The sequence below is a fragment of the Maylandia zebra genome, linkage group LG7 (assembly GCF_041146795.1).
Source record: "Maylandia zebra isolate NMK-2024a linkage group LG7, Mzebra_GT3a, whole genome shotgun sequence".
NCBI classification, from domain to species: Eukaryota; Metazoa; Chordata; class Actinopteri; order Cichliformes; family Cichlidae; genus Maylandia; species Maylandia zebra.
The window spans coordinates 20,933,637-20,955,300 of record NC_135173.1 but is presented as its reverse complement, the minus strand read 5'-3'; the positions used below and the strand labels follow the sequence as shown (position 1 = coordinate 20,955,300).

The 21,664-nt window shown below is 39.4% G+C and overlaps 1 protein-coding gene and 1 long non-coding RNA gene across 3 annotated transcripts; one reads left to right on the top strand and one right to left on the bottom strand.

Moving 5' to 3' along the window:
- The first annotated feature begins 916 nt into the window (after positions 1–916).
- On the top strand, positions 917–8,757 carry LOC101476659 (putative oxidoreductase YjmC). Its single transcript, XM_004563853.6, has 11 exons — positions 917–1,148; positions 3,711–3,859; positions 4,045–4,233; positions 4,995–5,056; positions 5,296–5,349; positions 5,471–5,569; positions 5,722–5,857; positions 6,133–6,251; positions 6,741–6,836; positions 7,028–7,138; positions 8,258–8,757. Exons 1-11 carry the CDS (start codon positions 1,141–1,143, stop codon positions 8,321–8,323), a joined length of 1,089 nt encoding a protein of 362 aa, XP_004563910.2. The 5' UTR covers positions 917–1,140; the 3' UTR covers positions 8,324–8,757.
- Positions 8,758–10,066: 1,309 nt separating this feature from the next.
- On the bottom strand, positions 10,067–20,834 carry LOC143419416 (uncharacterized). 2 transcript variants are annotated; one of them, XR_013099372.1, is made up of 6 exons: positions 20,705–20,834; positions 19,651–19,799; positions 18,785–18,949; positions 18,571–18,705; positions 14,627–15,448; positions 10,067–10,325 (listed from the first exon to the last, which is right to left on the bottom strand). It is a non-coding gene; the product is annotated as an uncharacterized LOC143419416 (long non-coding RNA). The 2 variants fall into 2 exon arrangements; XR_013099371.1 differs by having other exon boundaries at positions 10,067–15,448.
- Between the last annotated feature and the right edge of the window lie 830 nt (positions 20,835–21,664).

Sequence of the window (21,664 nt, the reverse complement as noted above, 5' to 3'; positions counted from 1 at the left end):
TCATCTGTTCTTGCGAAGTAAAGACAATATTTTGCAATATCTGGCACTCAATAAGGGCTCTTCCTGGACCTGATCACACCTTGGCCTAAAGCGGATCACATTTTTCTAAGAAACTGTGGCTGAATAAAAAGGACATGACTATAAATAAAGCTTTATTCACGGGTTTTAAGTAAACATTTTCATTCCATGCTTTTTTTCCTGCATGTACCATCAGCATTAAGATGCATTTATTTAAAAGGTAATGATTTTTTTTTTTTTTTTGCACTTTTGCTCTTGAAAAGCACCCTGTGTATGAAAGCATTGCGAAAAATAACGAACTGACCCGCAATATTTCCTGTTAAATAGCAATATATGTTGTTTTATTATTTAAATAAGTTGTATAAAGATTACATTTTTCTTTAAGACCGTGATTGGGGAGTTGCTGGTGCAGGACAGCAGTTTTCAGCGGTACCGGGTGGGTGCAGTGTAGTCAAAGTTGTGATCCTCCGCTCTCGATTAAGATTATGAAAAATGCATCAGAGAGAAATTTCTCAGTCTTCCCGCAAATGTAAAAGGAGTTGCTGAGGTATAATGATGCAGCTCTTAAGGGCTTTTTTTGTCCATTCTTAACCTGTGTATTACCAGCAATTGTGTTTTTAAGCAGAAAAATTATGTGTATACCTACATGTCTGTATAAGCTCTGTATTAGGGACGCAAGGTGCGACGTTTACGAGGTGGTCTTTGAGACAGAAATCAGAAAGTAGAGCGCGATTAAAACAGCAGGAAAACGGAAAGCGCCAGGTGTGCCAAAAAGTGATTCCACTCTGCTGCCCTCTTTGGCCAGATCTCTCTTGAAAAATACATTTTATTGCCAATGACACTTATTTGCCAAACTCATTGACTTGTACTTGTGATCAGAATGTGCTTTCTGGGTTAAATTGACACGATATAATGGAAATACCGAAAGCAGCAGGTTCACGACCTTGCCAAATCACAAAGCTTCTCCCCGGGCAGAGACACCTGACAGATAGTTTTGACACACGGGGCGTTTCCTAACATTGAGGCACTTGAAGAGGAAAGTTGCCAGGTCATCGGATTTACCCCCAACACATCTGATCCAGGATCGACAGACCATCATAGTGAAAGGACAGCAAAGTCAGCATGAACAGGTAGGAGCGTGGTTAGAAGTGTGGTCAAAGGACACCTGTAGATTCAGTCAATGAATTAAAAACCTGTGCGCCAAGACGAGTTAGCAACTCATCCAAGAGTTTTTTCATTGTGATTAACATAATCGCAAGACTTGCGACAAAAAGTGCTTTTGTGATGCAGTAGCTTATTATTTATTATGTGTAAAGACGTTTACCTCTACCGTGTTTTAGTATTTCTATCGTCTCCATCTTTATTAATATTCTACCATCTCACTACATTTCGTAATTGCTAGATTTTAGAGAAAAAACCGTAAACGTCAGCTTACAGCGGTGCTGTGCCATCCTACATTTTTTGGTGTCGAGCCACCAAATCATTAGCATTTGTCCATTACTGGTAATACCGATACTTTTAACCTATAAAGCTAATGTAGGGAAGAGCAGTGTGCTACGACTTCATTTGATGAATCATAAATAATGTGCGAATTCTGAACACATTTTAATGACCCCTAAATTACTGTGAGTTTTACTTTCCACAATAATTAGTTAATACAACAAAACACACCTTTCAACATTTCATGTTTTTTGAAACTGAAAAGCTGAAAGGCATTTTTCATTTCCAATACTACTACTACTACTAATGATAATAATGATAATAATGATAATATCATAATTATTTAACTGGCTGGCAACCTGGAAACGCAGTATTGATACTATTGTGCTAGAACCTAAGCAATACCAATACCAGCATTGGTATCAATACTATCAATATTTGAATTGTCCATGCACCTCTAGTTTTGAGTGCAATGCCCAAAATCTGGCCAAAAATAAAGAATGGTAAATTGCTCCTTACATCAAAGTAATAATAATGCATTAAATAACAATAATGACATTATACACAATTATGTTAAACTTTCATTAACTTGTCTTACTTTTATTGTTTTTTTTCTTTTGGGTAATTCTTGGAATGTGAAAATATCTTGCTGGAAATTAATTTTACAAAAGAAAAGGAAATGTTTTTTTGTTTTGTTTTTTATCACAAATAGTCTCAGGGTAAATTATTTCTATGTCTATTTTTATTGATTCTGAAAGAAGCAAAAAGGAGGATGAGAATGACGACAGGATGAAAAGCATTACATTTTCACCATTAAACACTCAGAACGTATCATTAGTTGTTCAAACTTGTTTTATTACAGGAAGGAAAGAAAGGTTTGATAACCAACTGATAACCACTAATCATGATACACATCATGACTGACTGGGCTTTTAGGTTTTGTCAAGCCAGTTAATGTAAGAAAGCCAGGCCATGTTGAAGTTCACAATATACTCCTCAGGTGTTCTCTTGAAGGCAGTCCTACCACAAGTATATCATCAGTGTGGTTACAGGTTTTGCAATCACTTCAAAAATGGAAATTTGAATTAGCACAGGGCAGGAAACAAATCCCCATGGTGGAACTGTTGTGTAGAGTATGGGGGAGCTTTGCAGTTTACTTTATCCTGTCCTGTTCTTGATTCCAGTCTTTGAATGAGAGCTAGACCATCAGGCAGAAAACTCCTGTGGTAGTTTAACTGACTGCCATGGTCATGTGCACTGATTTTTAATTAGATGCAGTGAGCCAAAACAATTATTTACGCAGGGCTCAAAGGTGAACACAAAATATGTATGATGTAATCAGCTCAGCTCACACAGATGCAGATGTGTTACACAGAAACATTTAATTAAGCTCATCAAGGAGACAATTGTAATACAACTAGACAGGCTGACAGCCTAGTCATGTGTGTTACACATTCATATCCACGTGTCAAAAGTGAAAGAACAAAGAAGGTATGCTAGCTATGCTTTCCAAATAAACAACTTCTGGTGCTAATAAAATGAAAATGAATGAACCTGTAGTAAAAAATACATACAATAATAGATGTTAGGTGTGTTTTATTTTGTCCTATTTGGCATTTAGTTGTAATTACACAGGCAGCAGGGCAAGCCCAACCACTTTCAGATGCTCCAGTGTGGTGATGAGCCACTGGATGTAGTGCATGGACAAACCAGGTAAAGAAAATATGATACACCCAAGCCTTGTGAAAATAAATAATAAATAAATGTTTTTATGGTTAAGTATTGATAAGATTTGCAGAGTGTGGTGTGTGAACTTTTTGTGGCTTTCTAAATGTCTGTCTTTCACTGCACAAAAGTGACACAGCATTTAATACACTTATATAAATGAAGTACCACTGCACCATTCTAATAAAATTAGCTAGCCACCCCTTTCATCCAAATATACTCAGGTCAAGAAGCCAAGATGGTGATGGTTATTTAACCTTACAAAATAAAAGCAATACATTTCATATAATTATATGATATAATTCAAATTTTTAGGTAAGATAAACTGCAATTTAAGGAAAATCAGCAGTTCATGTTAGAGTAAATAACTGGACTGTCGACCGTTGAATTTGATATGACTGATAAAAAAGTAATATGTGTAATGTGTTTTTAGTACATGCAATATCTAAACAAGCAGTATGATCACATCATCATCTTTACTCTACTGTTTCAAATGTTTCTTATTAAATATCACGTTCCCCATGCAGATGTTTGATCAGCGAGGTGGAGGTCAAAGGCTTCATTGAGAGGTGCATGACAGCAGTGGGTACCAAGCAGCATCATGCTCGCAGTCTAGCTGAAGTGTTGGTGGAAGGAGACCACAGGGGCCACTACAGCCATGGACTCAACAGGATGGGTCAGCCTCCTTCAAAACTGTGTTTTCATCATTGTTGCTTCATTGTTTGATCCTCACTGTACATATCATTGTGTCTTATTTGCACAAAAACTAAGCATCTTTCCTCACTGATGCTGGAGACATCAGCAGTAATTTTAAATTTAAGTCTGTGTGTCGTTTATGTGTACTCACTATATTTTTAACAGACATGTATGTGAAGGACATTCAAACTGGCATCTGTGCCAAGGATGGTGAGCCAGTGGTAGAAAAGGAGAGTGAAGCGACAGCACTGGTGGATGGGAAGAATCTCTTAGGCCCGGTGGTGGGAAACTTTTGTATGAATCTGGCCATAAAAAAGGCCAACGACGTTGGCATTGGCTGGGTGGTGGCACACAGTGAGTCCCATTTCAAGGAAATGTTATAGTGGCGACACAGTTAAACAGGTTTCCAGATCATTTATTATTGAACTGTTTGCATTTTACTTCCAGTAAGAACCAAAATATAGTGCACTATGTTAGACATAACTGGTCTTATACTAAACAAGCAATATATGTCTGTCATTTGTTGCCCTGTTTAAAAACCTGTTCATTTTACATAGATATTTACTAAAGTATTTGATTATACAAAATCTTGCCTTTATAAGTGCATGATTCCTGTTCAGCAACTAGTTGACTGTTTGGTTTGTTTAACACTCAGTGAGGTATATAAGACTCAGTTAGACTTTATTAACCCTCTGAAGTCATAAGTCACTATTGGTAATAATAACCCTACCCTTAACTTCTATTTTGGAGAAATAAATCTTTAAGTAGTTTTTAAGAGTGTAAATTAGAATTATTGCTTTCCTTGTTGCCTGACTGCCAAAACTTAAGATAACAATTAAAAACAACAAAGAAACCTACATAATTAGATTGCACAGGGTTTGATTAGGATTGGGGCCCATGATGATTTAGCTCTTAGAGGTTTAAGAAACTTTCATTTAAGGGGAACAAGTGCTCTGATCTCATCAATAAAATCTTGAGTTTTTAAATATAATTATTATATTTCAACACTTATTTATAGTGGAGAGATAGTTCTCAAATCTGACGACTAAAACAATGACAGTGCATTACCACTGCTGTTCAGCTATTAAATTTATATGTGACCTTTTTCTTTTTAGACTCCAACCATTATGGCATTGCTGGATACTATGCAATGCAGGCGCTGAAAGAAAACATGATTGTGAGTGAAATGTTTGTCTGTTGATCTTTTTTCCCCCTTTTCAGTTGATTTTTTCCCCCAGAAAGAATACATTTTTCAATTATAGGCCCAGATTTAGTATGTTTTAGTATAGCTTTGTATTTCCTTCCAGGATGATAGATGTCAATGACTTTGTTTCTCAGCTGCTTCTTTAGATCATAGCATGATCAGTTGCTTTTGCTTTTTGTTTAACTTTCTAAGAAAAAATCTAAACTCCACAGGGGATGTCATTTACCAACACATCACCACTGGTGGTTCCCACACGTGCTAAAGAGGTATATGTATTAACTATTTTAGAAAAGAATCCATAGTTAATGCAATATACGACATTTTAATTAAGATATTTATGAATTTGATCATAAAATCTTCATTATTCAAACTCTGTGAACTCTGCAGTGTACTTTGGGCACCAACCCCATCAGTGTTGCGGCTCCTGCTAAAGATGGAGACAGCTTTGTTTTAGACATGGCCACTTCAGCAGTAGCCATTGGAAAGGTAAGATCAACATCTCTACTGCTGCATATTTGTTTATTGCACATGTAAGCTGCTAACAAATTAAATGCAAGCGAGCAGTGATTGACCACTGAAACAACAACATTTTTAATGTGGAAACATTCTTCTCTTGTACTGTATATAAATGTGCATAGGTGGAGCTTCATGAGCGGCGTGGAGACCCCATTCCTGAGGGCTGGGGCTGTGACCCTCTGGGAAAAATTACAACAGACCCCAAGAGAGTGCTGACTGGAGGAGGACTGGTGCCTGTTGGTGGCAGTGAAGCCACAGGTCAGAAGCAACAGATCTTGTCAAGAATGTTTTCATTCTTCATGTGTGAAATATGTGTTTGTTTGCTTGCTTTTTTAAGTCTATATAATTGAACCACAATCCTAACTGGCTGATTTGTGCTTCATCTATACCAAGATACACAGATCTGAGAAACTCATATAGGAGATTAATTGGAAACCAGTTATCAGAACTGGTGGAATTACATGCCATTGATGGCTAGGATCAGTATAATACATTTATTCCATGCATATGTTTTTCTGTGTTTTTATCTTCAGGAGGGTACAAAGGCTATGGTCTGGGAATGATGGTGGAGGTGTTCTGTGGCATCTTGGCTGGTGCCCAGTACAGCAAATACATCCGCACTTGGAAAGTAACAGACCGTGTTGCAAACCTGGTACATCTTGTTTTGCCTAGTTGTGAAATACAAAGGACACACTGGTTCTATTTTAACATGTCCCTGATGTAACTTGTGACAAAACTGATAACAAAGTGTTCTAAAAGTCATGTTGTTGTTTTATCTGTGAAATGAAACAGACTGAGAAACAAGTTGAAACTGTTGTATCACCTTTTTATTAAGAATAATTCAAACACCCCCCCTTGCTCCCACAGCAATGATAAAATACAGTTTTTGAGTAGCTAGAATAGATAATACACTGCAGATAATGTGGTGCTGATTATTAGATCTGGGGCAAAGTTCATAAAGTAATCAGCCATCATGTACCAGCAGAAGAGAAATCAGCATGACACAAGTCTGAAGTGTTTGACTGCTGTTATCTAAAACAGAGGCCCAGCTAGTGACTCTGATATAGGTCATCTGACGTCAAGGCTCTGTTTGATGTTCATGTTTGATGAGCTCACAGTGTCACCTGTTTCGTATTTTCAGGGTCAGTGTTTTGTGGCAATCAATCCAGAGAACTTTGCTCCCGGGTTCAGTGACAGGATGTCAGATCTGCTGTCCATCCATAGAAACCTGAATCCTGTGAGTTGCTCCCAGTGATGGAATATTAAATGCTAAAAAAGATTAATCAAAAATGCAGTTGATATCCAGTAGTTACAGTTTCTTTGTTTTATGAAATCAAGTAGGGACAAACATTTGCAGATTAAAAGTGAATTTCTTGCTCTATACTTTCTTTTTTTCTTTGTTCCTTTTTTGTGGCTTATCTGCTTCAGGCTGACCTAGACACTCCTGTTTTGGCTGCCGGAGATCCAGAGAGGATGAACATGAAGAAATGTGAGGATATGGGTGGGATCCCTTACCACATCAACGTCGTCAAATACATGGTAAAAGCTAAGAAGTGGGGATGTTCTCATGCTAGTCTAAACTGCAGTGGCTAAAGGTTGTCCTTTTTCACATAGAGCTCCCAACATGAAATGCTTTTCTTCAGACCTGTTGCTTTTACTGGAAATACTCCATTTGATTTGAGTGAGAGTGCTTCTTTGGTGGAGCCAGGGAAAAAAAAGTGTTAATTAAATAGCTCCTGCTCTGTTTTCAGTTACACTCACACATTTTGCTCTAGAGAAAAGCTGATAGAGTCCCAGATATTTAACCTCTAGTGTTGCATGAGCTATGTTAAATGGTATTGGTAAATGGACTGGTTCTTATATAGCATTTTTCTACCCAGTCAAAGCAATTTATACAACATGCCTTATTCCCTCATTCAGACTCATTTATACAAGCACTTTTTCCCACACCCAAGTGCTTTCTATCTAACATTCGTATTCAGATGAATGCATCAGAGAGTAACATGGCGTTCAGTATGTTGCCCAAGGTATTTTAGGTATGCTGAACGGAGCAGCCAAGGATCCACCGCCAACCTTCAAATTAGTTGATGACCTGGCATCACATATGAGTAAAGCTGTGACTTATTTGTGAGAAACTGCCCCTCCCTGGGCCATCAAGGTCACACAGCCAAAGTGTGAGTGAGGGATGAAATGCCTGGGAAGGGATTTCAAGCCTGTGTTGCAGGTAACTGATAGCTATTGTCATAGGCTACTGTATTCATTGATTCAAGGTAGATATAGAAATCTAGCCTCTTTTACTCCTCTCAACCAGTCTATCTTCCATGTCCAAAATGAGAACATTTCTAACCAACGTAGAGGTTAAATACTGGGAACTCCCCATCAGCTGTTAGAACTCAAGAAGCCTTTCAGATGAAAGGTGAAATATTTTCAAATCCAGTTCAACTCACATGCTTGAAGACTACCATAACCTGGATGACTGAGAACCTACACAGACTACAGGAAGATTTAGAGGTCCTGTTTTAGCTTGGCATTAACACAAGTTTATGTTTTTAACTAGAAAGTAAATGAGAGTATTTTTACCTAAATACAATCTGACTTTATTTAAAACCTCTTTAAGCATGATGCTAACTTCATTAGCATTTTGTATTTTTCCTGCAGAATGAATGCGCCAAGAAAATCGGTGTCAACCCACTGTTGCCATGTGACAAGATCGTCTCGGGTTAAGTTTATCCAAACAGGATTCTCAGCTGTGGAAATCAGCCACTAATGCTCAACTTGAAGTGCAATTCTGTTAATACACCTTATACATTTTAACAGTAATATTTTATTCATGATTATACATGTGACATGTACTGTTATTTTTTTTTTTACTTTACTAAAAAAAAAAAAATGATGTTGTTGCAGATGCTTTTGAAGTTTCATCATACGTAAAGACACAGTGCTTTATCATCTACAATTAAATATATCATTCCTTGTTGCTGATGAAAGACAGTACTGTTGCTGCACAGCAATCACAAAAGTATTATACTCACTTCTAATTGAAAATAAGAATTTTCTGCTTCTTTGCTACTGATGTGAAAATTGTATTTTTACTGTGAGATCATCTTAAAAACATAATTCTTTTATTCCCAGATCAATAAATGCCATACTATTTGGAATGTAATGTGTGTTTTTTTATGCATTAATGCAATCCTGTTTTTAATAGACATACTTTAGCGACCTCTTGATCTACCAATAGATGAGGATGTAAGCTTCTCTCACTCAATCTCATCTGTCAGGGTTCATAGCCTAAACAAGTAGTTCAAATAATTCTCCATAACTTTAGTTTATAAATGCATGAAATGCACGAGAACTAGCACAGAAATATATCTGATCTTCCAAAAGCCTAAAATTTCATTTTTACTAAATGTCATCAATATTTTTTGTTGCAGTTAAACTCTACTACATTCTAAAACCATGCAAAATTCAGCCATGTCCTTCTTTCAGTTTGAGCTTGTGAAACTGTCAAACGCTTTGGGTTTACATTCTCCTCCAGTTTTTTGCTCATGTAAAAACCTTAAACACTAACACAAAGAATGAGTTGTGTAAAATAATCTCTCAACTTTCGAATCAAATTCAACTCTACTGACTTGAAAATCTGATATCACAACACTAGATGGAGACATAGACTCATTAAGTCCTGGGTCACTATTTGCTAATGCTATAACCTGACAGTTGTATGATATAGTCCAGGGGTCCCCAATCCTAGTCCACGAGGGCCGGTGTCCCTGCAGGTTTTAGATCTCACATTGGGTCAGCACACCTGAATCACATGATTAGTTCATTACCAGGCCTCTGGGGAACTTCAAGACATGTTGAGAAGTTAATTTATCCATTTAAATCAGCTGTGATGGATCAAGGACACATCTAAAACCTGCAGGGACACCGGCCCTCGAGGCCTGGGTTCAGACCCCTGATATAGTCAGTTCAATTCAATGCAGTTATATTTATGTAAATCGGAAATTTATTTAAACTGCACATCACAACAACAGATGTCTCAAGGTGCTTTATAATGTGAGGTAAAGACCCAACAATGATACAGAAAAAACAGACAAAACCCCAACAATCAGATGACCCCCTATGAGCAGGCATATAGGTGTAGGTGGCATATAGTTTTCTAATGTTTTTCTTTTGTTTTGTTTTGGGTTTTTTTACCATACATTAGATAATTTTAATGTAATATCACATAATTTGGTGGTAATTTCCTTGTTACACAATTTTTCCATCACTTATAAAGGACATAACCTAAGGACTGATTTGCAAACTACACTGCCACAGTTTAGACAACCTTAGCTATACACACAGATGTGTGTTTGTACTACATCGTGGTATAAGTACAATGAACTGCCCACACAGGATTACAGATGTATTTGTTAACACAGTGCACCACCAGCATTAGAAATCAATCAACTTCATTTATTGCCCAACTGCTTTCAGACATGTGGCTTTATTTGTAAACTGCCTCTATGCTCTATTTGAATCGGGGAGTTTTCTTTTTTCTCAGGGGGTCTTCAGCTTGAACAGCTAATTAACACTGAAAATAACTCAAGAAAAGGCCCCTCTCCAAACGGCAAAGAAAAAGCAGTACTGGACATTGACAGATGCCCAGATTAGGACCTTAATCTCCCATGCCAAAAGTCCTGTCACTGCGCTCTGGACTCTGGATGTCCCGTTAACACTCGGCCGACTGCAGACAAAAGGGGAGAAATCAACAAATCAATGGGCTTTCAGTCCCACCAGGGGAGGGAAAGGAGGTGGCGGCAGAGTGGGAAAGGAGGTGGGGGCAGAGTGGGGTAGTGGTTGGGTGGGGTCAGAGTGGTGAGTGCTGGGCTGGGCCAGATTTGTGAGTGGGTATGGAAAAGATGCATAAATATTAAGTCTGGGCAGAGGGGGAAGGTGGCTGTGTGCTCGGGTGGAAGGCTCCACTGAGTCCAAGGATTAAGAGGCCAATTCAAACACTTGCTATAGGGGCCAGACTCAGAGGTGTGTGTTCATGGATGGATAAATTGATGGTGGGGGTCTAATCTGCCCTGGCCTTGGCCCGGAGCCCTTGTGTGGATTAGACCAGGCCCCAGAAAGCACAGAGAGAGCAGGGCCGCTGGCTAGGATTAAGCAGATTCTAACAGGTGTGTTCTTTTGTAGGGGGAGGGAGTCGTCACTTACTGAACGAGCAAATCATGAAGTAACTGTTTATTACTCATTGACGCCAATGATGCCAAAAGATGTGGATTTGTGCCTGCTAAAAAACATGCTTGGTGATGAGTGTGTGGTGGTGCAAGGTGACATGCAGGAAACTAGTCAAATGAGGCAAAATGGAAAAAGATAAATAAAGAGGTAATAAACTCTCAGATTACTCCCACAAACACTTCGTCATCCCAGCAGATCGGTTGTTGTCATAGCTGGACTGGCCATCGGGCATACCGGGCGTTTGCCCAGTGGGCCACTGGCGATTTTTTGTTTTTATGGGCCGATGGATTTTTTTAAATTTTTTTTTTTTTTTTTTTTTTTTTTGTTAGGAAGGGTATATATAATGAAAGGTGTTGGATTGGCCAATTGGTCATGATCGACTCTGGGCTGGACCAATTACAGCCGAGGAGGCCGAATGCACCCGCCCCCTTGTTTAGCAATCACGTGATTTTCGCGCATTGCATGCCGTGAACTCGTGGCAAAACAATCCAAGTACCGCATCAAATGCAAGCATTTGCAGCACCGCAAAACGTTCATTCTCCGGTTCCAATACCTTCTTGTTTTTTCTTTGCCGCACAAAAAAGGAATGTACAAAACAAAAGGAGAACAATGCTGGTCCGTACAAAGACAGACTTGATGAAAAGTCAAAGAAAAGATACGAGGAAAAAATCAAAGGTGTGAAAGTGTCAGACCCTTACGAGCACACAGAGGGACAAAAGACGTTAGCGTGCTGCCCAACTTTCACCACGCTCATATTTATAATTACACGGTTCTTGGAGTGAGTGCATACACTCATGAAGTTTAGTAACTTCAGGTCACTGCAACAAGCCCAGGTACAGTTTACCGACGGATGGGTGCAGGACCTTGAAATGCACCGTGTAGAACGAAAGACCATCGTACGAACAAAGGTAAGTTTACCAGTCTCACAAATCGTCTTCATAAATACACATTCGTTAACCGTTTATTAATATAACCTTTGAGCTCAGCGGTAATTAATTAGTAGTGGAAATAATTTCTGGTTCTTTACAGAAATGTAGCAGTGACAATAATATTGTATGCTGTAATCGCACTGGACAATTAGTGATACAAAACAACTGTTTTATCCTGTGAATAAAAGTACCGTAAATGTCGGGCTATAAGCCGCTACTTTTTGCACAAGCTTTGAACCCTGCGGCTTTTAGTCAGGTGCGGCTTTTCTATGGATTGTCCGTGATTTTTGTCATATCGTAAGACGATTTGTTTTGTGTGTTCCGCTGTTGTACGGCACTACGTTGCCTGGCGGAAGGATCGGGGTTCAAGAGTGGTATGTTAGTCACATGTCCGTCCGCCAGGCAACGTAGTGCCGTACGAAGTAGCGCGAAAAACAAACTTCAAAGTAGCGGTACGCGTTCAGCGGGAGTCGTGGATGATGAGCGGCGATAAACTTGCAAGTTATGCCCAAAAAGCAAGTTATGCCCAACTCCACCGGTGGATTCTGACAGCGTGGAAAAGTGTGAAAACATCCACGATCACCAACGGATTTTGAAGGGCTGGACTGCTGCATGATGGAGAGGAGGACACCGCCACGGCCCTTCTGAGGGTGTTCGACTCTGACACTGACAATGAGGATTTCTTTGGTTTTGAAAGTGACAACGAAGGAGAGAAGCGGAGAGTGGATGACGAAGCCATCCTGAGCCTGTTTGTATCCGACACTGGAGAAGAGGACTTTGGTGGTTTTAGTGTGTAGGAAGAAGAGAAAGATGGTGGTGAATGACTGACTTTTCTTCTTGTTAAAGCTGTGTCACTGCACCTGAGCCTAAAAGGTAGTCCGAATCTATTTTTCTGGTGTGCTGTAGGCTACTGTTATGTACTACATGTGCAAATATGTACCCATAACTTGTTTTTCAAAATATTAATAAAAGTGATGTCTCCAAACAGCCATCTCTTTCCTGACAATTCCCTTTGTGCATATTCTCTTACATATGATAAGTCAACATTGAAACACCTGCGGCTTTTGGTCAGGTGCGGCTAATGTATGTACAAAACAGGATTTTCCCCTGATTTTAGCTTGTGCGGCTAATATTTAGGTGCGCTTTGTAGTCCGGGAAATACGGTATATGTTTTTGTCAATGTACCATAATAACAGAAGCGAAACGCAATATTGTGTCAGGACAATTTACTATTTATGCACAATAAATAAAGGAGCATAGCGCGACAATTTCTGTTCAGCGCCAGACTTGCTTGTAACCTATATCACCAATTATGTTAAGAAAAATGACGTATTAACGACTAAAAAACTCTGACCTTTGTGGGAATGCTTGGAGCAGACTAACATGTGAGCTGGAGTGTTCTGAGACGTTATATTTGGTAGGGGAGACCGGGGATAGTTGTAACGTGGGTCAGTTGTAACACTTCCAATTTCTCCAATCAGGGCTAAGTTTCAAATGATGTGACTCATCCTGTGCATGCCCAATTCAGTTCTGCTATCACATGTGAAAAATCAGCACATTTTGTCAAAAACAGACAATTTAACACCAAAAAAAGTAATTTGTATGCCAAAAAGTAAGTTTTTCTACTTTATTTCAATTTATAATAGCATTATCTGCTTTGCAGTTAAAGTCATCAAACTTAAATTATGTTATTTGTATGTCTATGGGGATATATTCTGTGTAGGTCTTTAGTGCTAATGTTTTAGCCGTTGGCTGTAATGTTAGCTAGTTCATGGCTATAGGAGTCTGGGTCAGTTGTAACAATAATGCAGATGTTACAACTTACCACACTATTACTTTAACTTATATTAAACAAGTTGGGGCAACGGCATCAGCAGAGAGAGGTTCACTGGTCACTTTTGTATATGCGGTTAATGCCATTGGCAACACAATTCCTCCACTGTTTGTGTTCCCACACATACACTATGCACACCACTGTGTCAGAGATGGACCAGTAGGAAGTACTGGTAGTGGAAATAAATCAGGATGGGTGCAAGAAACAGATTTCCTCATCTTTCTGAAGCACTTTGCAAACCACACCAAGGTAAGCCATGATAAAAAGTAATGGAATTGCGATGCTGGTGAACAACTACCTTTTTTCAGCTTCATTGTTATGTTCAAAATTGGTGCAAGAGTTGTAGGTTATAATGCCCACTGAACCAATGAGGCCAAACTCAAGGAAGACCAACCAAAATTAATGAAATATTCAGTTGCAGAAAATTCCATAATTTGTCTTTTTGGGGGGGGTTGGAATATGTTCAAAAGCTAGATTTCTGCATTCTGTCACACACACACACACAGAGCTACATAAATGGCTCTAAGTGCATTCATGTGTTGAATAAACAAAGATTACATGTTAATGTTTTGTTAGTACCCTTATTGAAATAAGGGTACTATGTTACAACTAACCCACACTATGGGGTCAATTGTAACATTTCACTATTTGTGTTTGAGGCCATACCATGCAATGGGTAATTGTGCTGCAGAGAAAATAGCTGCACTATTTAATAGCCGAGACATGTAAATACTTTGCATTACATTTTGAATCCACTACCTTAAAAGAGCTCCAATTTACAGACAGAAATGTCAAAAATGTTACAACTATCCCCGGTCTCCCCTATATCCAGACCATCCGTCGGCTCTTACTTCGGAAACATGGCTTAAAACATTTCTCTTCAACGACGTAATCCGATTAAAAAAAAAACGATCGGCTTCCCATGGCTGTCATGCGACCGGCTGTTGCAGTTAATATTACAACAGCTTCTTGCCATTTTTTGTGTTTCTTTTTATCCTGTGTAACTGAGTTCAATTGAAAGCCTGCGTGCACTAGTACCTCTTGCCACAAGTTCCCAGAATCCTTTGCGGTTTTACCCCTGAATGACGTCACATTTTCAATCTTTATCCTGGTGGGCCGGTCTCTAGTCAAAATGCCCGGGCCGATTTTTTGTCCCAGTCCAGCCTTGGTTGTTGTACCTGTGAAACAGCAGCTCCGCTATGGAGGAGAGGGAGAGAGCACTTTCACACTTGTAAGAGGATCAGCTGTGAGGAGCTTAGAAGCTCAATGACCACGTTAGAAATAGAAACAGACTTGGGGGATAGTTTATTGCACTGATGGGAAAGGTTTAGGAATAGGTGCCATGTTTAATTGGACTTATAACCATCAGTGGTGGGGAAAGGCATATGCACAAGTGTGTATTGGCCAGTAGGCGGGAGGAGGAGTAGAGTGATCATGAGAACGGGGTGAGCTAGGAAAGCTCTGCTGCTCTCATGCTGAGTCTTTAATGAAGTGAAACGACTTCCTGGTCTGTTCCTCCCAGCTGTTGTCCCTGCAGAGCCAAGATATTTGGCCTTGGCTCTTTGTCCTTCTCTGCCTACCATACCTCCAAATGTCCGAGCGAACACAGGAAAAAATAAAAGCAAAGCATCTGTTGTGTTGTTCACTCCAACTGCTCGGGAATGCAAATACGTCTCCATCTGTTGTCTCTCTTATTCGGATTTGAGCTCGGTGTTGATTGGTGCCACGGACTTTCTTAAGTGCCAAGAAGATGCTGGATACTGAACTCGAGGCTGGAATATTGGAATGATTTGCATAAAACATCATCCAGCACCTTCCCTCCCTCTGCTGGGACGATCTTCTTAATACTAAACACACCATCTAGAACAGTAGTGTCAAACACAAAGCAAATACTTCAATCTGGCCCATCCGACGGGTTTGGAAAATATGAACAGCAGCATAGATTTTAAGCTAGATTAGATAGATTGTTAACCCCCCCCCCCCCATCTCCAACTGCCATTCAATGGATAAACAATGAAATCACAGAAAAGTTCCTGTTTTTTCACTGTCTGCTGTAGAAAGGACTGTTTTCTTTACAGCCAGTCCAAAATGTGTTTGTTATAATTTACAATTTCATAACTACAAAACAGTCTGGAAGATGAACTACCAGAACGTTTTCTGTAATTTCACAAAATGATCATGTAGTTTCTCTGGGCTATATGTGGCCCATGATGTCAAATGAGTTTGACGCCCCTGATCTAGAGCATTTTGACATTAATAAATATGTCTTAATATATTTTTTAATGCTTTATTTCTTGAGTTGAAGTCATGTCACATATAAAAACAGATACCAAAAACACAAAAAGCAAGCCCCAGCATTCTCACTTCAACAATGAAACTATGCACGCACACACACACACACACACACACACACTAAGTGAGATTAGATAATGTTCATGAGAAACTACAGAGTTTGAAGTAAATCTAAATAAAAGTCAACATTTCCTTCCCCAAAAAACTCTTATTGCACTGGTAACTGAATAGTGCAACAAGAGTTTGCTGGTATCTCAGACATGTGAGTATGAGAAAGTTGCCACTCTGTGCAAAAGGTGTACAAGATTTCTACATTTTACCACCAAGCAAAACCAATCACAGGATGCCCTGAGGTCTGCTCCACTGATAAATTTGTTGACGGTCGCTTTAAGCTCAATTTATTCCAGTTTTAGAATCTTAATGATTTTAGCACACTCATCTTCACTCATATATTTACATTATCTCCAACATCAATATGAGTCACTGCAATATAATAACTGACTAATGATTTACCAGAGTTTCACATGTTTGAACACTCACACAGGTTACTTTTACCTAAATAGTGATTTCTACAACAAATATTTCACAAAATGCTGACAGCTGCTTTACAGACCACAAAGTCACAACATGAGAAAGATGCATACATTTTGTTCTGAGCTGATAATAAAGCCACAGTGTCTACTGATGGCAGACTGATTGTAAAAGCTTCTTCAGTGTTTGTAAAGACATTCATTTTAACAAGTTAGTATGCTCTGATATGAGATTTGCCAGTCACTAAATGAATGAGGAGTTTAAATGGAGCACCACAAACCTGCTTTCACAGTCTTTCTGAAACACACCCTTGGCGTGGTGCAAATAAAGTGTAAATAAACTGCTGGCAGATGTTCTTGTTTAGCATGAGAAAGTTGCACAAACCACAGGAAATTCATATAAAATAACAAAACAACCAGCCTCGTGCCTGTTCAACCTTAGCCACATCACCAAAATGCAGAACACCAACGACAAACGCAAAGTACATAAATAAGCATAAATAGCTGTAGTTACCCTTGTTTTTTTCTATAGTACACATACTACATACCGTACATTGTGAAAACACATACAGGGAGTGCAGAATTATTAGGCAAATGAGTATTTTGTCCACATCATCCTCTTCATGCATGTTGTCTTACTCCAAGCTGTATAGGCTCGAAAGCCTACTACCAATTAAGCATATTAGGTGATGTGCATCTCTGTAATGAGAAGGGGTGTGGTCTAATGACATCAACACCCTATATCAGGTGTGCATAATTATTAGGCAACTTCTTTTCCTTTGGCAAAATGGGTCAAAATAAGGACTTGACAGGCTCAGAAAAGTCAAAAATAGTGAGATATCTTGCAGAGGGATGCAGCAGTCTCAAAATTGCAAAGTTTCTGAAGCGTGATCATCGAACAATCAAGCGTTTCATTCAAAATAGTCAACAGGGTCGCAAGAAGCGTGTGGAAAAACCAAGGAGCAAAAGAACTGCCCATGAACTGAGAAAAGTCAAGCGTGCAGCTGCCAAGATGCCACTTGCCACCAGTTTGGCCATATTTCAGAGCTGCAACATCACTTGAGTGCCCAAAAGCACAAGGTGTGCAATACTCAGAGACATGGCCAAGGTAAGAAAGGCTGAAAGACGACCACCACTGAACAAGACACACAAGCTGAAACGTCAAGACTGGGCCAAGAAATATCTCAAGACTGATTTTTCTAAGGTTTTATGGACTGATGAAATGAGAGTGAGTCTTGATGGGCCAGATGGATGGGCCCGTGGCTGGATTGGTAAAGGGCAGAGAGCTCCAGTCCGACTCAGACGCCAGCAAGGTGGAGGTGGAGTACAGGTTTGGGCTGGTATCATCAAAGATGAGCTTGTGGGGCCTTTTCGGGTTGAGGATGGAGTCAAGCTCAACCCTCAGTCCTACTGCCAGTTTCTGGAAGACACCTTCTTCAAGCAGTGGTACAGGAAGAAGTCTGCATCCTTCAAGAAAAACATGATTTTCATGCAGGACAATGCTCCATCACACGCGTCCAAGTACTCCACAGCATTGCTGGCAAGAAAGGGTATAAAAGAAGAAAAACTAATGACATGGCCTCCTTGTTCACCTGATCTGAACCCCATTGAGAACCTGTGGTCCATCATCAAATGTGAGATTTATAAGGAGGGAAAACAGTACACCTCTCTGAACAGTGTCTGGGAGGCTGTGGTTGCTGCTGCATGCAATGTTGATGGTGAACAGATCAAAACACTGACAGAATCCATGGATGGCAGGCTTTTGAGTGTCCTTGCAAAGAAAGGTGGCTATATTGGTCGCTGATTTGTTTTTGTTTTGTTTTTGAATGTCAGAAATGTATATTTGTGAATGTGGAGATGTTATATTGGTTTCACTGGTAAAAATAAATAATTGAAATGGGTATATATTTGTTTTTTGTTAAGTTGCCTAATAATTATGCACAGTAATAGTCACCTGCACACACAGATATCCCCCTAAAATAGCTAAAACTAAAAACAAACTACAAACTACTTCCAAAAACATTCAGCTTTGATATTAATGAGTTTTTTGGGTTCATTGAGAACATGGTTGTTGTTCAATAATAAAATTATTCCTAAAAAATACAACTTGCCTAATAATTCTGCACTCCCTGTATATGTCATATCAAAACAAGCCCACACCTGCAGTTGTTTCAGTTTTTCAGTGGTGTTTCCTGTCAGCTGGTCAACCTCACTCAGGCGGACATCCATATCAGCCAACCAAACGACAAGTTCCTCCCTTTGTGCTTCAAATCCCTCCCACTCTGAGACAAGGAGCTGAAAGAGATAGAGAAAAGAGTCAATTATAAAGAAGAGAGAAAAGTGAAACCCTCCTCAGAAGGTCTGACTCGCATACGTGCAGTTGTGCAGTGATGGACTCCAGTTTGGCGTTCACGTCATCCCTCGTCGATGCCAACAGCCGAGTCTGCAGGGTGCCCTGGAAGAGCTGAGTTAATGTTAGACTCCTCCTGGTCAGGCTCTCCAGCTGGATGAGCCGAGGTCTCCCCTCTCGCCGCTGCCTCTGAACACAGAAACACAAATTGCATCTGAAGCAGGAGGTGCAGATTTTTTTTGCTATTCTTTTCTAAATGCAGGCTAGATCAAGTGGAGGTATTTGGAAAACTTTTTTGGCCAGCGGACGACTGTTGTCTTGCAGAAAGTCAAATCAAACATATGCGATACACAATCAATTCACAAGAACACATTATAAAAAATAAGTCCAGTTCTTGCCTGATTTCAAGTGAAATCTGCATCAAAACAGGGTGACAGAAGTAAAACGAGTGCACAAAGCCTCACTTTGTACAAGCCTGCTATTACAGTTCTCCTCTATGCAGACGACTTTCCGGTTTTCAAGGCACAACTTGGATCTGCTGTACGAATCTTATGGATACACACTAAATAAAACAATAGTGTGCATGACTCCAGATTCTGATCCCTCATCCTAATATGGTCCCAACATAGCAACAGCAATAAAGCAAATGTTGAGGCTTCAAAATACAAAGTCCATAAACCAATGGCTGACATGGGTTTTATCATAAGGGTGACAAATATACAGATTTCAGTCTGTCTTAGAGATTTGATGTTCATTTACCTGCAGATGCACTATACGTACCTGCTCCATGGTTTTTCACAACATTTTGCACATCACTATTTAATACAGGAAGTACGTGAACTAAAACAAGTCATCGTTCTTTGTGAGAGGACCATATTAATGAAACAAACCTCAATGACATCATAGGGATCCCTAAAGATGCTCCTGCTGCTTCTCTTCCTCCTCATCCTAAGCTTCCTTCTCCTTGTCCTCACCTTCCATCCAATTGTAATTCAACCTAATTGTGTTTCTCCCCCTCCTCTTCCTCATTTTGTTGGAGCTGTGAACACAATTAATGTGAATCTGGATTAATTTGTGCAAACAAGAAAAATCTACAGCTTTTTGGTCAGAGGTGCTCTTGTGATTTAAGCCGGGTAGAGTAGATTTATGTGTTGATGCTACCTGCTTCAGCTCTGGCTGCTGAGTGATATTTACACCCTGGCTGGATTACAAACTTTAACCATGTGCTGAACTTTGGCCCGGCGTTGATACCTCTTGTTAGTATAACGACCTCTTCTTAGCTTGTATGTATGATGTATGATGGTGGATAAATGAAATATACAAAAAAATTAACTATATTACAAAAGAACATCTATCTTGGAAACATCAAATGACCGGAGCATAACTTGTCAACTAGTCCGAAACTAAGTTATGCAGGAACAGTCAAAGACACACCTTCTCATGTCACATTTCTATTCATTTATATATTATTTGATTAGACAATAAAGAGTTATTCATTCAAAACACTTATGCATAGCTGTATTTTATACAGCTCATACAGAATTCAAAGTAGAGGTTCATGTGAGTATTTAATGTACGGCTCAGATCTACAGAATTTCAGAGTTTCTAGAGCAGACACAGAGCTCACGCCACAACAGGCTTCAGGCGCCATTTTAGTGACTTTAACAATATATTAAATTTTAATTTCGGTCTAGCTGACACTAGGTTATGTACGCAGCACGCAATTGAACCACATATTTTAGAAGCCAAAGGTTCAAATTAGCTGGGAGCAGCTTCACTTAATTATAACAGTGGTTTTGTTAGGAAAACAATTGGATACTAAATTGCGCTGACCTCAACGGCTAACGTATCTAGCTAATCGCTACTGTTAGCACAACATTAACAGCAAGCTACGACGAGTAACAAAAACAAAACAGTAATAAGGTTTCAATGAAAATGTTTTACCTTTTCCAACAGTCCCAGAATCCACAGCTTCACAGTTCAGCAGGTACTGAAGACTGTTATCCGTTTCGCTGTCACCGTCCGTGAGTTTTTTCCCCCGAAAGGTCACGGCCCGCCGCTCGCACACTCTGTCTGCGCATGCGCATCCCAACGACTGACCCCCGTCCGCTCCCGGGAGGTTACAGTATGACGTGTTCTGACGTCACTCTCTCGCTCCCTGTCATTTATTTGGCTCGAAACACATATTAACAAATTGCTCAGTGATGAACAACTACTCAGATCATTTACCTAAGCAGTGCGCTTTGTCAAAACGAAGTGTGTGTTCATTACACTGACATTCTGTTCTGCAATTGTTATTTACTTGTATTTTATAATTTGACTTACATACTACTGGGTGGTTTGTAAAGTTTACAATAACTAGTATTATCATTATGCTATATTTTCAAAAATATATAATAATCTCAAAAGTAATGCATTGGAGTAGAAAATAGTAATGCTTTATTAAAATTTAAAACTAAAGTACAGTATTTGAATGTGTGTATTGTGTCTATTGTTAGCAAATATTTCTAACTTTTATTTGAATATTCAGTTTCCTACCATCTTCTCTTAAAGGGTAATTGCCAGGTATCCCGCCCTCCCCCTTCGCACACACATGCACACAAAGAAAACACACAGTATAATTCACAGCCTCATTATAGTGAATAAATATTTATGCCATTTACACCATCAAACTTAGATTGCTAAGGATGAAGAACCTTTTGTTCTTTAAAGAACCATTTGTAATAGCTGAAGAACCATCCACAAAATAAAAAGGTTCTTTGACGTATGATGGTTCTTTAAAGAACCATGAAGACATCTGAAGAACCATTGAAGAACCATAATTTTTCTGAGTGTGGATGGGGCGTGGCTGGATTGGTAAAGGGCAGAGAGCTCCAGTCCGACTCAGATGCCAGCAAGGTGGAG

Excerpts from the sequence above, each read along its gene's own strand:
- LOC101476659 (XM_004563853.6), top strand. Across the intron at positions 5,057-5,295 it reads CGCTGAAAGAAAACATGATT|GGGATGTCATTTACCAACAC; the intron begins GTGAGTGAAATG and ends TAAACTCCACAG. Across the intron at positions 6,837-7,027 it reads TCCATAGAAACCTGAATCCT|GCTGACCTAGACACTCCTGT; the intron begins GTGAGTTGCTCC and ends TATCTGCTTCAG.